The sequence below is a fragment of the Emydura macquarii genome, unplaced genomic scaffold, assembly GCF_026122565.2.
Source record: "Emydura macquarii macquarii isolate MOO-44397 ecotype Brisbane River unplaced genomic scaffold, CSIRO-AGI_Emac_v2 contig_719, whole genome shotgun sequence".
NCBI classification, from domain to species: Eukaryota; Metazoa; Chordata; order Testudines; family Chelidae; genus Emydura; species Emydura macquarii.
In genome coordinates, this window is record NW_027130856.1 from 13,260,001 (window position 1) to 13,273,800 (window position 13,800).

At 45.4% G+C, this 13,800-nt stretch overlaps 1 protein-coding gene across 1 annotated transcript; it reads right to left on the bottom strand.

The window, feature by feature from the left end:
* Window positions 1-4,951: 4,951 nt before the first annotated feature.
* On the bottom strand, window positions 4,952-12,348 carry EN2 (engrailed homeobox 2). Its single transcript, XM_067542802.1, has 3 exons — window positions 11,690-12,348; window positions 7,830-8,126; window positions 4,952-5,037 (listed from the first exon to the last, which is right to left on the bottom strand). The coding sequence occupies exons 1-3, from the start codon at window positions 12,267-12,269 to the stop codon at window positions 4,952-4,954; spliced, it is 963 nt and encodes a 320-aa protein (XP_067398903.1). The 5' UTR covers window positions 12,270-12,348.
* Between the last annotated feature and the right edge of the window lie 1,452 nt (window positions 12,349-13,800).

Below are 13,800 nucleotides of genomic sequence, written 5' to 3' on the forward strand. Positions count from 1 at the left end.
CCCTGATCCTGGCAAAACTTCCACTGACTTCCGCGGGGGTTAGAATCTAGCCCTGTGTTATGATCTTACTCAGGCAAAACTATTTGACTTCGGTGGGAGTTTCCTCGAGTGAACACTGAAGGATCGGGCCCAAAATGATCATTTAGTGTTAGTTCTATAAGAGTGTGTAGCCAGTGGGTTTAAGGAGGTCAGATACTAGAGGGGCGTTTGCCAGAGAGCCATTGCTCGTCAACTTTTGAGAGTAAACATTAGATTTTAAACGAACCGCCCCTTCCAAGTGAGTTTATAAAGAAATGGAAATATTTCCAACCGTCCAATGAAAACAGTATCTAATGCCTGCCTTGCTCATTTCTGATCACACAAGCGGCTTCGCCCTTTAATTCTTTAAATCCAAGAGTATTTTCGTTCTCTTGCTCCCGCACCCCAACCCTCCCCCCCCTAAACTGTAAATACATTTTCATAAGAAATAAGCCCCATCGCAGATGAGAAACAATTGCTGTTGCATACTCGATACAGGGACTGGATTTTACTGGTGGCTCCACTAACAGAACTGGGGGGGGGGGGGTGTTTTGCTCTCATTTACAGTGCATGATGCAGAACGGGGGGGGGGGAGTGGGGGCAGTTCTAAAACTGGCAGCCAGGCTGAAATCGACAAGCTTTGTGGGCATGGAGGAGCTCCCATCCTTTCCTTGTGATGGGGTCTGTTTCCAGAGGGCAGGGACACTATTCCGAGATGAAGGTGTGCACATTCCACAAAAGCAAGGGATTCAAAAGCAAGTTGGCATCTGGGGGTCGGGGATGGCGGGGGGAATGTCCATCAGCACCAGAACAAAGTGGGAGAACAAGCGGTTCCTGCAAAGCCACTGTAGCCTGGCTGGCGTTTGCCAGGGAACCAAGACGACACTGCTGGCTAGAAGACCTGCCGTTTGGCAGCTGGATGCTGTGATTACCCAGCCAAAAAGGGAGAGGCGGAAGATGGCGCACCACCCCCACCCCAGCAATTTGCTGCAGGACAATAGGGGGTTAAAAGCAGAAAGCAAAGTCTTTAAGAAATATATATATATATATATATTTTTTTTTTGGTCCTGAAGAAAAAAATGGGCGACGGGGCGGAGGGAAGCCAGACAGAAAACATTTGCGACTGCACCGATTTTGGAAAAGCCCGTGCCTCTTTTAAACTGCATGTGTACAGTGCCAGGAAGGAAGGGGGGGGGGGGCTGATCTGAAACGAATCATTTCTTTCCCACCCACACAGCAGTTTTCTTTAGGCTTGCCTCTGGTGCTTGGAGAGTGGTTTGAGGGTTTTTTTAGGGTCTACACAATTCTTTTTCACGTGGACTGTCCTTGTTTCCAAATAAGCTGCAGCGCCTTCGGAAGGGGTGGTGGAAGTGAAATGAGATGGCATTGCTCGTTGCAGGAGTGCGGGTTGCAGTTTGGCTGTGCTCGTCTCGGGTGCGTGGTGTAATACCTACAATACGCTCGTGTGTGACACATCATATAGATCAGCACCAGTGCCTGCGCTGCTCGGAAACCTGTACCTGCAACACTTGAAAAATGTCCGCTGTGCAGGGCAGCGTTATATCCACACAGGGGACAGGAGTGCGGGATGCAAGCCTGGAGCAAAGTGAATTGGAAATATTTTAGGAACCTGAAGTTGTAGGTTTCAATCTGAGTTTCTTACGAATGTGACACGCCGAGCTGACCTTACAGTGCCAGGGTGGGAGCTCTTTAATGTTCAAAAACTGCACTCCCCGTCCTTCAAACGTGGTTTAAAGAACACAGCGAGCAGTTCTAACCCCATGAAAGATTTGTTTAGCTACTTAAGAAAAAGTCGCTCCAACAGGAAATATCTGCCCAAATTGAGCCCGTGCAGAGACCATAGTGATGGGGAGGTGGTGGTGGTGGCGGCATAGTGAATGCAGAGAGAAATATCTCCGTGCCTGTGCACCGGGGCTGCCCGGATCTAGCTAGGATACTTCCTGGGAGTTCACAGACTGCTTGAGGCAGTTTATCTGAGTGGATGTGTGCTACGAAAGGAGGCTGCATTCTGCTAAACAAGCGATGCGCTGGCAAACTTCCTGTGTTGGCTGCACGATCAGTTTGCTCCTGGTACCAAATGTGCATGAGGATGTAACTGCGACTGAAAAACACCAACGGCATCAAAAAGTCTCATTTCAATTTGCAGAGACATCATAGGAGCAAAAAAAAAAAAAAAGTGCGAGCAAACCCTGCTTGCTTCACTCAAGGAGTGATGGTGACGTCCTGCTACATTATTACACTGGGGTGTGTGTGTGTGTGTGTGTGTGTGTGTGTGTGTGTGTGTGTAAATCCTGGCAGCATTGATCTCAGGAAAGATTTAAGATAATCAAACAAATAAACAAAAACAATACCCATGTAAAGCGACGGACAGAGGAGACTTCGCTTCCTTTCCAGACCTGAATACAATGTCATCCTCTTACTGCTTGATCTCGTCCTGTGTTGCTTTTAAAAAATGATGCTTGGTGTTAGCGTGGGCCATCCACTGTTGCTCTGACAGCAATGAAGAGAACGTGTCCCGACAGCAGCTCCTTATCTCCTAAATGCAACGTTGTTTGTTTGTTTTGAAATCAATGCAAATTTGTTGATAAAATTGAGTTGTGCCCCTTTGTAACAAATTGTTATTCACCTTCCTCGTCTGAGCATTGCACAATCACAGCTGTTCGCTTGGAGATGATACCCAAACATCCCAGGGGCACTTTTGAGAGCTGCTTGGGCGGGGATTGAATGTTGAGGTCGGATATTAAACCAGCGGGATACAGAATTACTTTTTTTCCCACAAAACCGAGCTCGCTAAATAGTTTCGCCCTCATAACTCTGTTATGCGTTACACAATAAACGGCGAAGACATTTGCATATATAGTGCTTGGGTATGTGTTTGTATACTGCCTGTGTAACACACTACATCAACTGTGGAGTTGTACCTGGCGCAGATTGTAGTGCTTATAAATGTTTTGTTTGTGAAAACATTTCTTGGGCAAAAAAATAAACGCGGTGCTTTAAGTGCTTGCACTTAGCTGGTTAGGCTCCAAATAGGTTGTTCATGTATTTGTGCGTGATTCTGAGAAGACTTTCTTATAGACCTGTCCATGTGACGATATACCACGTTGTTTGCTTAAAACAAACGATCCGCATCTTTCGGTGAGAAGAACACGTAACCTGTGGTTAGGGGACGAAGAAATCCATTCAAATCTGGAGTGTCAAAAGAACACTCAGGTCAAAAATGTAGTCACTAGCATTAGTGCGTGTGTATGGATGCACACATGCATTTCTTTTCAATTTGCACATAATATACATTAGAACTCTGTGTGTGTGTTGGTTTCGGTGTGCGTGAATACTCTGAATATTTTACTACCGTAATCCCGCCCCACACACACACACACACTATATATATATAAGAACGCAGAGTTTGTGCACTCACATGCGTTATAAAACATGTAACGGTACTCTCCGAACCTGGGAGGGTTATTTTTCAATTGGAAGGTTGTTACAGAGCTAGTTCTTTGTTATCGGTATGATTGCAGGAAGGGTTTGGGGCGGTATCTCTTTTTGTCACATTAATTTTAAATTTAAAAATCATGTAGGACTAACTTGGCTGTGCTGTAAGTCCAAAAACACCAGGCAGTCGCTTGCTCTCGTTTTTCAGTGCTCATCTTTAAGTGGCCTGAAACTACCTAGAAGTGAAAAATGTATATCTTTTCATTGCAGCTTTTATACAAATCGGGGGGCGAGGGGCGGAGAAAACGTTAGGTTCTCTGTTCTCTGTTCAAGAGACCGGGTCTTGCCTTCTTCAGATATTCTGCATCGTGGACTGGATAAAATCCAGCCAGCATCAAGACATTTTCTGCTCCTGCCCTTGCTGATTTTTTGTGGATCGTACTAGCTTTCTTAAAAATGAGGGCGTGAAAAGTTAGCCAAGTTTCTATACTCCCCCCCCCCCCCAACACTAAATACATATCCTGTGACTGACTGGCAGTTTCGTGAATGTATTCTCTAAAGAGATCATTGGTGGCACAATCTATTGCCTGGTGTGCAAGATGGTGTAAGACCGGTGTAAAGTTTATCCCTTTACACATTTAAAAGATGGGCCAAATCCTCCTCTCGTGCAGCCCCATTGACTTCGTTAGAAATGCCCTGGTGTAAAGCTAACTGGAAGAATGACTCAGAGATATTACTCCTTTGTTAAAATGGACAAATGCAACTATTTTCAATGCAGATCTAAATTGCAGTTTAGTAGCAATTCTTAATCCCAGCAAACATTTATTTTATCCCCCAAGAAAATCTGCCTCAGTATTTTGCCTGATACAATCCTTTCAAAGACACATGCAAGAAGTTTTGAAAAATGTAAATCCAGAATCCTGCTTCCTTACTGATCGCTTTCCAGTCTCGCTATCTATTACAATTAATTGGCTGTCCATGTACAGTTCAAACCCTTATTTACTTTCGGAGGTTAAAAGAATTAACACGACTTGTGGAATACTGGAACAATTTCTTTCTGAGGCTCTCTCTAAATCACTGGAGACATTTGCCAGTGGAACAGCATTTTCCACAATATCCATTTTTTAAAAAAAAGTTTGTATTTATTACATGTTTTTACAGCAGGAACAAATTCTGATAAGAGGATTCTGGATATTAAACCTTTTCTCCTAAATTAGCCCTATTTAAGAAAAATTGGCTCAAATATTTGGAGAATTTGTTCATACTGTTTCAACATAGCAAATGACCACTTTGTTTATCTGTCTTTGTCAGCCTGTCCTAAAAAGGTATTACTTTTGCTGCAACTTTCAAGTGATAATAAAGAAACATTTTTACAGGGTATCAGGTTTTTTTGTTTTGTTTTTTAAATTAAGATACTGAAGTTACTGTCATTACTTACATTACATTACTACATTGGATTCAGGTTTACGAGTATGCATCATTTTAGGCTGCGAACAGCGTTTACAAGAGTTTTCCAAACATCACCCAACTGAATATTTATCTTAAAGTCTGAAAAGATGAAACCTGTTAACAATGTATGCAATTAAGCACGTTTTCTTCTTCTTTTAAAAATATTTGTATATAATGAATATTGATGACTTTAAAGTTGTGATTATTTTAACGACGTTGTTGCCCTCAGTTTATTTATATGTGAATCGTCAAAAGTTTCTAAATTATTCAAGAAATTGATTAAACACCTGGTTGCAAAATTGTCCATCTAGTAAATTGCCATTCGCACCCATACAAGTGTTTTACTCTCCACCAAGTACTTTTAAACTGGGCGCCAGTACAATTCTCTCAAGACTCAGAAATACACTATATATATATATATATATCTGTATAAATTATATATATAAACACCATTCCAACATTTTAAGGCATACGTTGTGTATTTCATAATAAAGTGTTTTTATTTAATGCAATCTTGAAGAATTTAAACACACAAAATGCAGTGAGAATGTTCACAATTTTGAGACCACAGTTGTAAATAGAAACATTCATATTTCATAAGATTATAAATATTTGATACTGTAGTTGTAAAATGCACGTTTTATAAACTGAAAAAAAAAATCTTTGCTTTCTTGCTAAAAGGCAATGTCATTTAATCCTGTCTCCTAAGCAGCTGATGATTATTCACAGAATTTAAAATTACAGTTTTTATTTTATAGTTTGCTTCTTTTTTAAAGTTTATAGTAATATGTACAATGTGTATCTAGTATAGCTGTGAAATAAAGAGGTTTTAAGGCAAAGCGATAAATTTACCCTCAATCATCAAGGAGACTACAGTCCTGAATTATTGTACAATACACACCCACTCAGGGTGCCTTGTGTCTCTGGCCAACATTTTGGACACTTTTTTTCCAAACCGGGGACTGGGGGGGGAATCTAGAACTGGGAGAACTATTTAAAAAAAACAAACCTACAAACCATGAAAATATTTAGTTTACACGGTGCCACGTTCTCAAATCAGAAAACTATAATTGCATGGGGGAAAATAAACAAACAAAAACCCAAATGGCAAGAAATGTTTTATTTACACTGACTGTCTCTTCATAGTTATTATTCAGTTTAATAGATAGCTTCCGTTTAAAACCTGTCCCCCCATATTCTAGCCTGACAGATATTTGTCACTGGATAATATTAGGCTACTGGTTTTCCTAACATAAAAGACGGGATCTCCTGACTTTCTGACCAAAACAGGACACTGGAGTTCCCCTCCCTTCTCACGTGTTACTCATCATCGAGGTTGGTGGGGCTGAAATAAATGCCCCCAATCCTCCTCTCCCCCAAAGCTCTACCCCTCCGGATTTGGTCTTTTCCTGGGCCAGAATTGCCAGTGTGGAGGCAATCGGACAGGAAGAGGCTTTTTGGATGCGGTTGTGCGGTTGATACTGTTCAGTGTGGGGTTTTCTTTTTGTTTCTTTCTTTTTTTTCTTTTTTTTTTTCCAGTTAAGATCCAAAGTTGCTGGGTTGAACAGTTTTTTCACCCAAGAAGTTTGCTAAGTTCTTTATTTACCCACTAGCCATGCTAAGTAATTTTGCACTCAGCATCCTGTGTACACAGCAGGGATACAAGCAGGGGAGCTCAATACTAATGTATACCCAAAGAGACCCACAAGTTCTCAGTCAGATTGTGACGAGCCTGGTCCTCCCAGGACTTTCTGCTGCTCGGCTCTGCCCCTGGGAAGCCGGCGCTCCGCACTCCCCAGCTCCAAATGCCAGCAGCTCTGCACTGCGGCCTGGTGTAGATTTCTCCAGAGGCAAACCAGAGCCTTTTGCAAAAGTCACCCCGGGCTACTTTCCGAACTCCAGCGACAGGGCAACGCCTTCCAGGGAGAAGCGTCTCATCTACCAAATGTGAGGAGCTAACGGGAAAGGGGGGCTGGCTGTGCAGGTCTGTGTACACGGCTGCGTGTGCACACGGGCGGGCGCACGGCAGAGCCCAAAATCGCAAAGCAAAGTCTCCTCTGTATGGAAAACGGGGGGTTTTGTTTGTTCACTTCCTATGCCAGACTCCCGGAAGTCGTGATGTTTTCTTCAAAAGTTTTCCAAGCAAGCTATGAGGAAGGGGGGGAAAAAAACCCAACTGAACGCCAGATAAACTCCTTGATCCCCTACCCCTGCCTGGCCAGTGTTCTCAGAGTCACTGTAAACCCTACAGCTCACCCCATGAAGAAGTGAGCACAAATGAAAGAAAGGATCCTGGACAGGTTTGTTAATACAATGCCTTGGGGATTCTCTCCCTGTTACATTTTTTTTTTAAATTGAAATGACTATTTTCTATCCCCAAAGCCAAACGCAAAAAAAAGAAATGGTAAAACTCATCGAACAAAGCGGAGAACTATTTATTCGGTTCACAGTCGTGTGAAATGCAGCAATAAAAATCTTTGGACTTCAGCAAAACTTGTTTTTAATTTTTCTTTTTTTTTTTTTTTTGAATTTCAAAAAACAGTGTCCAATGTCCATGAAAACAGCGCTTAAGTCTATAAAAACGTAACTTAAGCCTTAAAAAAATGCATAAAGATACCATCTAAAATCTCCATAGAACCAAAACCAAAACCAAACCAAAAATATTTTATAATCAGATATTTTGGATTTTTACACCTTCCTTGTAAATTATATATACATAGAATATTGCAGAATTATATCTATTACACAATATTTTCACTATTAATGCTGGTATAATCTTTATACACTGGCCCTTATTTTTATTTTTTTAATTAAATTATTGCATTGTAAAAACTTTGACTGAAAACTGCCCCCCCCCCCTTCCCCGGCCTTCCCCCGGCCCCCTTTCTATTCACTGTCTGACTTGCCGTCTTTCGATGTGGTGGAATGGTTGTACAGTCCCTGGGCCATGAGATGCACCGCCAGCGTGTTCTTGTTGCCAGTGGCTTTCTTGATTTTGGCTCGTTTGTTCTGAAACCAGATTTTGATCTGAGACTCGTTGAGGCTGAGTTCCTGAGCCAGGCTCTGCCTCCTCTGCTCGGTCAAGTATCTGTTAGTCTGAAACTCCGCTTTCAGTCTCTGCAGCTGCTCCGCGGTGAAGGCCGTCCTGGGACGCTTGTCCTCTTTGTTGGGGTTCTTCTTCTTTGGTTTACGAGATCTGGGACCTGGAGTCGAGGGCGACACAAAAATAATAATCAGCACACACCCAAGAGAAGTGACAGGGCTGTGGGTGGGAGGTGCTAAGGGGGCCCAGGAGTTGATTTGGTTTTTTAATTGCAACATCTTATGATTAGTGGGAGAAATGATCTCAGCCCTCATCAGAATTTGAGTACTTGAGGTCCTCTAGTGGGGGGGCCACTTGACTCTGGGCCCAGCCAAGAGACCAGGACGTGACTGTCCTGCCCCGCTAGCCTCTCTTTGCTTTGCTTTGGGGTAAGAGTTGCAAACTAAAGTCACTAGATCAGGAGAGAGGCAGAGCGAGATCTCCCCTCCCCCCTTTCACTGAATGTGGGGGTGGGGGAGGACAGCTGGGCAGACGTTCTCGTCCTGTGCGTGAGGAGGAGGAATTCGGGGTCTGCAGTCTGCTGACCAAAAAGGGGGGGGCTGCTGCCTGGGACCCCAGAGTCTCTTGCAAGAGGGGAAAAGAGGGCAGGAGGGAGGCAGGCACAGGGCCTAAGCCCCTCGATAAATGCCACTTCCCACAACTGGGCTGTTGCATTAGACATGGGAGTCACATCCAGCCAAGTTCATTGTTTCCCTTTGAACAACCATCGGGGGGACTCAGAGGCTCATCTGCCGGGGGCTGCAACTCGAAGGCCTCCCCCCCCCCAAAGAAGGAGCCAGGCCCCTATCACTGAGCTGGAGGTTGTGGGGCTGGGGTGGGTTGTGAGAGGCGGTAGGGTAAGGTTGCTGTGTATTTGTGAGCTCCATTTCTGGAAGGTCCTTCCTGGGGGGATTCTCGGCCTCTCATCTCCGGAGCATTGTTTCTGGGAGTGCATGTTTTGGCCAGGGGAGAAGCAATCCCCGCTTCAGCAATGGGGATCGCTCTCTCCCTCTCTCTGTGACCCCTTGATTTTGTGTTAGGCTTTGCAGGAGCGCCCTGGGAGCTCAGTGCCTGGCCCACCCGAGCTTCCTGACACCCCTCGCAAAGAGGTGACCGGGTCAATTGACAGTTCTCCTGGGCCCCTTACACACGGCCCTACCCTCAGGTCTGCACCCATCCGGTATCTGCAAAGTCAGATTTCTAAACGCACCGGGACACGTCAGCATTACTGCGGGTAGCAAACTGTAAACACCGTTTCCAACCGCGGGCTTGAAGCAATAAGGAAAAAGGCTTCTGGCTGGTGACAAGTCAATCAAAGGGCAGAAGACGTGTCCTGCCACAGGCTGAAATATGCCTGACCAAACCAGCGAGGAAGTGGATCCACCCTGCACAATGCAAAATGGGAATCTAGCGGGCTTGATCAGTTCCCAGCTTCATTATATATAATAGACAGTGCAAATAGGCCACATAATGACCGCTCTGCTTGGGAAACGTGTCAACCATTTTCCTGTTTGCAATTCCCCCTCCGCAGGCTCTCTGTGAGCCCGCTCTATTTTATGTATATATCTGTTTTAAAGTCCTAATTATTGCACACAAGGTATCAGAATGGGAATGGAGCCCTGTTTGTAACGGGGATTCTTGCATCAATAATTCCTAGGCTGCTGGTGGATTGTGATTTTCTTTTTAAAGTACGTATGTCTGCCTCTATGCCTATGGGGCAGGTTTTTTTTGTTTTTTGGGGGGGAGGGAGGGGGGGTTGTTGTTGTTTAGTTTACTGCCATGTTTCCATAACCTGAACCAACCAGCCCAGCTCCAAAGGCATGGGTTGGACATATTCTTCATCTTTTTTTAAAAAAAACAATCTTTGTCTCTTTCTCTTTGCTCCAAATCGATCCCCACGTTGTGCTCGACATAGAAAGAAACAAATAAGAAGAACCACCCAGTTTTGCCAAGGACTTTCGATCTCACCCTTTCTTTGGCTATATCATTGTCTAGGAAACTTAAAGTGTCCAGAGCTGTGGTGTAATTCTCTCCCTTTTCAAAAGAAGTGTCCCCAATGGCCTCTCTCGTTGTATTTACCCAAAACACTTCGGCAGAAAAATAGAGTCTTGCAATGGATACAATTTATTTGGGATTTTTAAAAATAGAAACGTGTTGTATTAACTCTTTTAAACTCAGGAAGGGCTTCACTACCGAAAAGTAAAAGAGACACCTAGAAGCCTGTGTATTTATATTTTATCTCCTCAGGAGAAACCCTCTTTCTTACATTTACATCGAGATAACACAGAAATCCAAACGTTTGTTTACATGGTAACAAGGAGTAGGTTGGCGTTTTGCACTGCTCAAATGTCGCTGTAAAGAACTATTCTAATTATTATTATTTTTGTATTAATTCTCTTGAATATTATTCTACACAGCACCGAGGAGGCTTTTCTCTCTGTCCTGTGCCATTGTGAGGATATATGTTAATTAAATATTAACAAAGGAGAGGAGTGGAGAACAATGGAGTAAATTTCAATTCAGACTGGAATATTGGAGCTGTGGAGTTTGTTCTCATTTATTACTAACTAATTTTAAACCCAACCTACATGCCTTGCTTCAACTGAACAACAGTTTAGGCTGGGGGGGTGGGGACGAGACTGGCTAATCGCAGTTGGAAAATACTTTTTGTGAATAGATTTTTTTTTAAAAAAAAATTCTGGTTTAAAGCCTGGAAAACTGCATTTTAAAAAAAAGGTTTCTAATTCTTTTTATGATCGATTTAAAAAAAAAACCCTCAAAACCTTAGATCCACTACTGCTTTCCCTGCAATAATACAAGGAAATTCACCCCGTGGGTGTTAAACCTCTAATCAGAGATGGGATTTCGTAAGTTTCTTCTGAAATCTCATTCCAGCAGGCACGCTTTCCCTCAGCCTCTGAAATAACTTCCTCATCCCCTGGAAATCTTCCCTATTCCCTTAAAGAGTTGAACTAAAGTACACGTGTGAAAATTACAGAGAGCAAATCAGAGAAAGGAGACAGCGCCGAGTTAAAGGCCTGTTTTAAAGCAATAAACACAATATTTGGGTTTTGGAAATGTACAATGCAAGGCCTGTTGGCTAGGCAGCTGACCATCTGAATTCCACTCCCCACCCTCCAAACAAACCGCAGGGTTTTACTCGAAGGGAGAAGATGGGCAGATTCCTTGGAGGATCTCCGTGGAGTTCAAAGAAGGGGCTTTAATGGCTTCTCTCCCACCTTTTCTTTTTTAACGTCATGCCAAAAACCAAATCCCCCCACTAGCACCGTCCCTCTCTGTCTTAAGACCCAGCAAAGATAACCGCTGGTCGCTTTGTGTGTGCAGAGAGAGGAGGAATTATTTGATCCGCTTCTATTTTGCTCTGCCTGGAGTAAAAACATCCTCAATTACATTGAAATCCTTTTTTTTTTTTTTAACCTGGGTTTACTCTATTTTTTTCTCCTCGCTTTTCAACCAACCAGCTATTTTCTGAACAGCCTTGTGGAAAGATCAGGCTGGGCTTCCCTGGCTGGCTGACACAGAGAGGAGGCGAGGGGCTCGGTGGAAAACAGCCCGATCAAGGGGGAAGTGGCGCCAGGGGGTGAAGGGAAGGGGAAGCTGGGCTGGCTCCTGGGGTTCAACCTTCCTGCCAAGGGCTCGGCTACTTCGGCGGCGCGGTCTTACCTGAAGAAGGCCGGTCCGAGTATCTGGTACAATACACCCAGGCGGGCCAGAGCATGGGCTGGTTGCCGGTGTTGGAGCTGGCTTGGGAGCTATCCGAGTCCGAGCTCACCGAGAGATCGCCGCCGCTCAGCGCCCGGGATTTCAAGGCTCCGTCCACGGCCCCGGCGTCGCCTCCTTTCTTGGCTCCCCCATTGAGAGCCAGGGCTTTGGAGCCTCCTTCTCCTTCGCCCGCAGAGCCTCCCCCTCCGCCGGTGAGTTGCCCCCCAGCCCCCGGCGCCGTAGAGGGACTCCTGCGGTTCTCCCGGCCGGCTAAGAGCAGCTGCTCCGGGCTGCTGCCGCTGCTGCCTCCGCTGCTGCCGGTGCCGGTTTCCTTCCTCCGCCCGAACTCCGGCCTCAGGATGTTGTCGATGAAAAAGTTCGTGATCCGGTGCGGGTGCTGGTGGTTGCCGGGCGCCTGCAGAACCACCGGCAGGATCATCGCTCTCCGCCTGCTGGGCTCCGCGTCGCTGCCGCTGCCGCTGCTGGATTCCTGCTGCTGCTCGGCTGCATCGTCCCTGTGGCTGGGGTCATTCTCCTCCATGCTGTACCACAAAGCCCCCAAATGTTCCTCTTCGGAAGCCCCCCCCCCGGCCCCTGTTCGTGTGCCTGTGCGGGTCTGGAAAGGTCTGTTTGTTTGTCTGCTGGCTCCACTCCGCCCGAAGAGCGTTCAACATCCAGAGTTTGCAGAACCGGAGCCTCGGGTGTCTTCCAACTTTTCCAAAAAGCGGCGTTTTAAATCCTCCTGCCTTCCCTCCCCTGCTTTGCTTTTCCCCTTTGCCTGGCCTTGCCTTCTGCCTCTTAGCCTTTCAGTTCTGCAAACCGGTGCATCCTCTGCCCCAGAATGTAGGCATCGTTAGGACTTTCATGAGCAGCCCTATCCGCCTCCCCACCACCCCCCCGCTCTCCCTTCTCCAGCTCCGGGCTTTTACAAGAAACAGAGCCCGACAGGATCCTACAAAAACCAGCCAACCAACCGTGCAGATCCTTCGAGGGGAAAAATAAAAAGAAGAAGAAGAAGAAGCAGAAAGTCAGGGCTGCCACACCTGCTTCGCTAGAGAGGATCTAGAAGAGGGTGTGTGTTTCTCCCCACACAGCACACGCAGGCTGAGACACACCGAGACATATGTACAATCAAGGCAGGTCTCTCTCTTTCACCCTCTTTGCATCAAATATTCCAGGTTTACATGGCAGGAGTTAGGAAGAATCTCTCTCGGTCTCTCTGTGGTTTGGGTTTAAATTTAGAAGCCACTTACACTGAACCTGAAATACTTTCACTCTGGATTTTTGTTCTTATTTTTAATAGAGCCCCTCAAGTGACGTTGCAAGCCCGGTATCCTAGACACGTGCCTTCGGCCAATGGCAGAGAAGGCATTTCCACACGTGATACAGTAGCACTCTGGTAAATGACAGCAGCAGCCCCCCCTTTCTCTCTACCAGCCCCCTCCCCCTTCTTTTAAAGCAATAGTGTCCTCTCTCCTCGAGTGTGTGTGTGTGTGTGTGTGTGTTTAAAGGCGAGAGAGCATGCAGAACAAGCTCACCCCCTAAACAACAGATAGATACATCACCACTTGCCCTGCTGATCTCTTTCGCTTTATATCTTTGTCTGATTCATTAGAAAAGCCTCCAGTATACAATTTTTTTTTATTTCCATATTGTTTACCATAGGGGGGAGGGAGGGAGAAGGGAGAAATCCCACAATTCCTTGCACAAATGCATAAATAATATTAAATAAGCTGCGGTGATACAAAGGGACTTTTCCTGCAACCCCTTGATTTGCAAGGGGGGAAAAAAATCGGATGCAGAGTTAATTTTAGAACAACCCTTCAGTTCGCTCCTTTGCCCTGCTCCCGAAATCCAGCCTGCAGAAGAACAGCGCAAACACAACGGGCAGAGGAGCTGGCTCCCGTTTTCAGGCTGCGAGGCGGTGCTGCTGGTTGCGGCGGCGGGGCAATAGACAGAAGTGGGCATGATAATTGAATCATTCCCTCGAAAGCCGGACAGAAGCCTTTGATCATGTATTCCAGCTTCAGAAACGATATTCAACAGAGAGGTTTCCCACTGACAGGCCGGGC

What these genes read in the sequence shown, in the direction of transcription:
- EN2 (XM_067542802.1), bottom strand. Translation starts at nt 12,269, where the DNA reads ATGGAGGAGAATGACCCCAGCCACAGGGACGATGCAGCCGAGCAGCAG. An exon ending in CTCGGACCGGCCTTCTTCAG is followed by an intron (nt 8,127 to 11,689) that starts GTAAGACCGCGC and finishes CCTCGACTCCAG; the next exon opens with GTCCCAGATCTCGTAAACCA. An exon ending in TTCCACCACATCGAAAGACG is followed by an intron (nt 5,038 to 7,829) that starts GCAAGTCAGACA and finishes CATTGTTAACAG; the next exon opens with GTTTCATCTTTTCAGACTTT.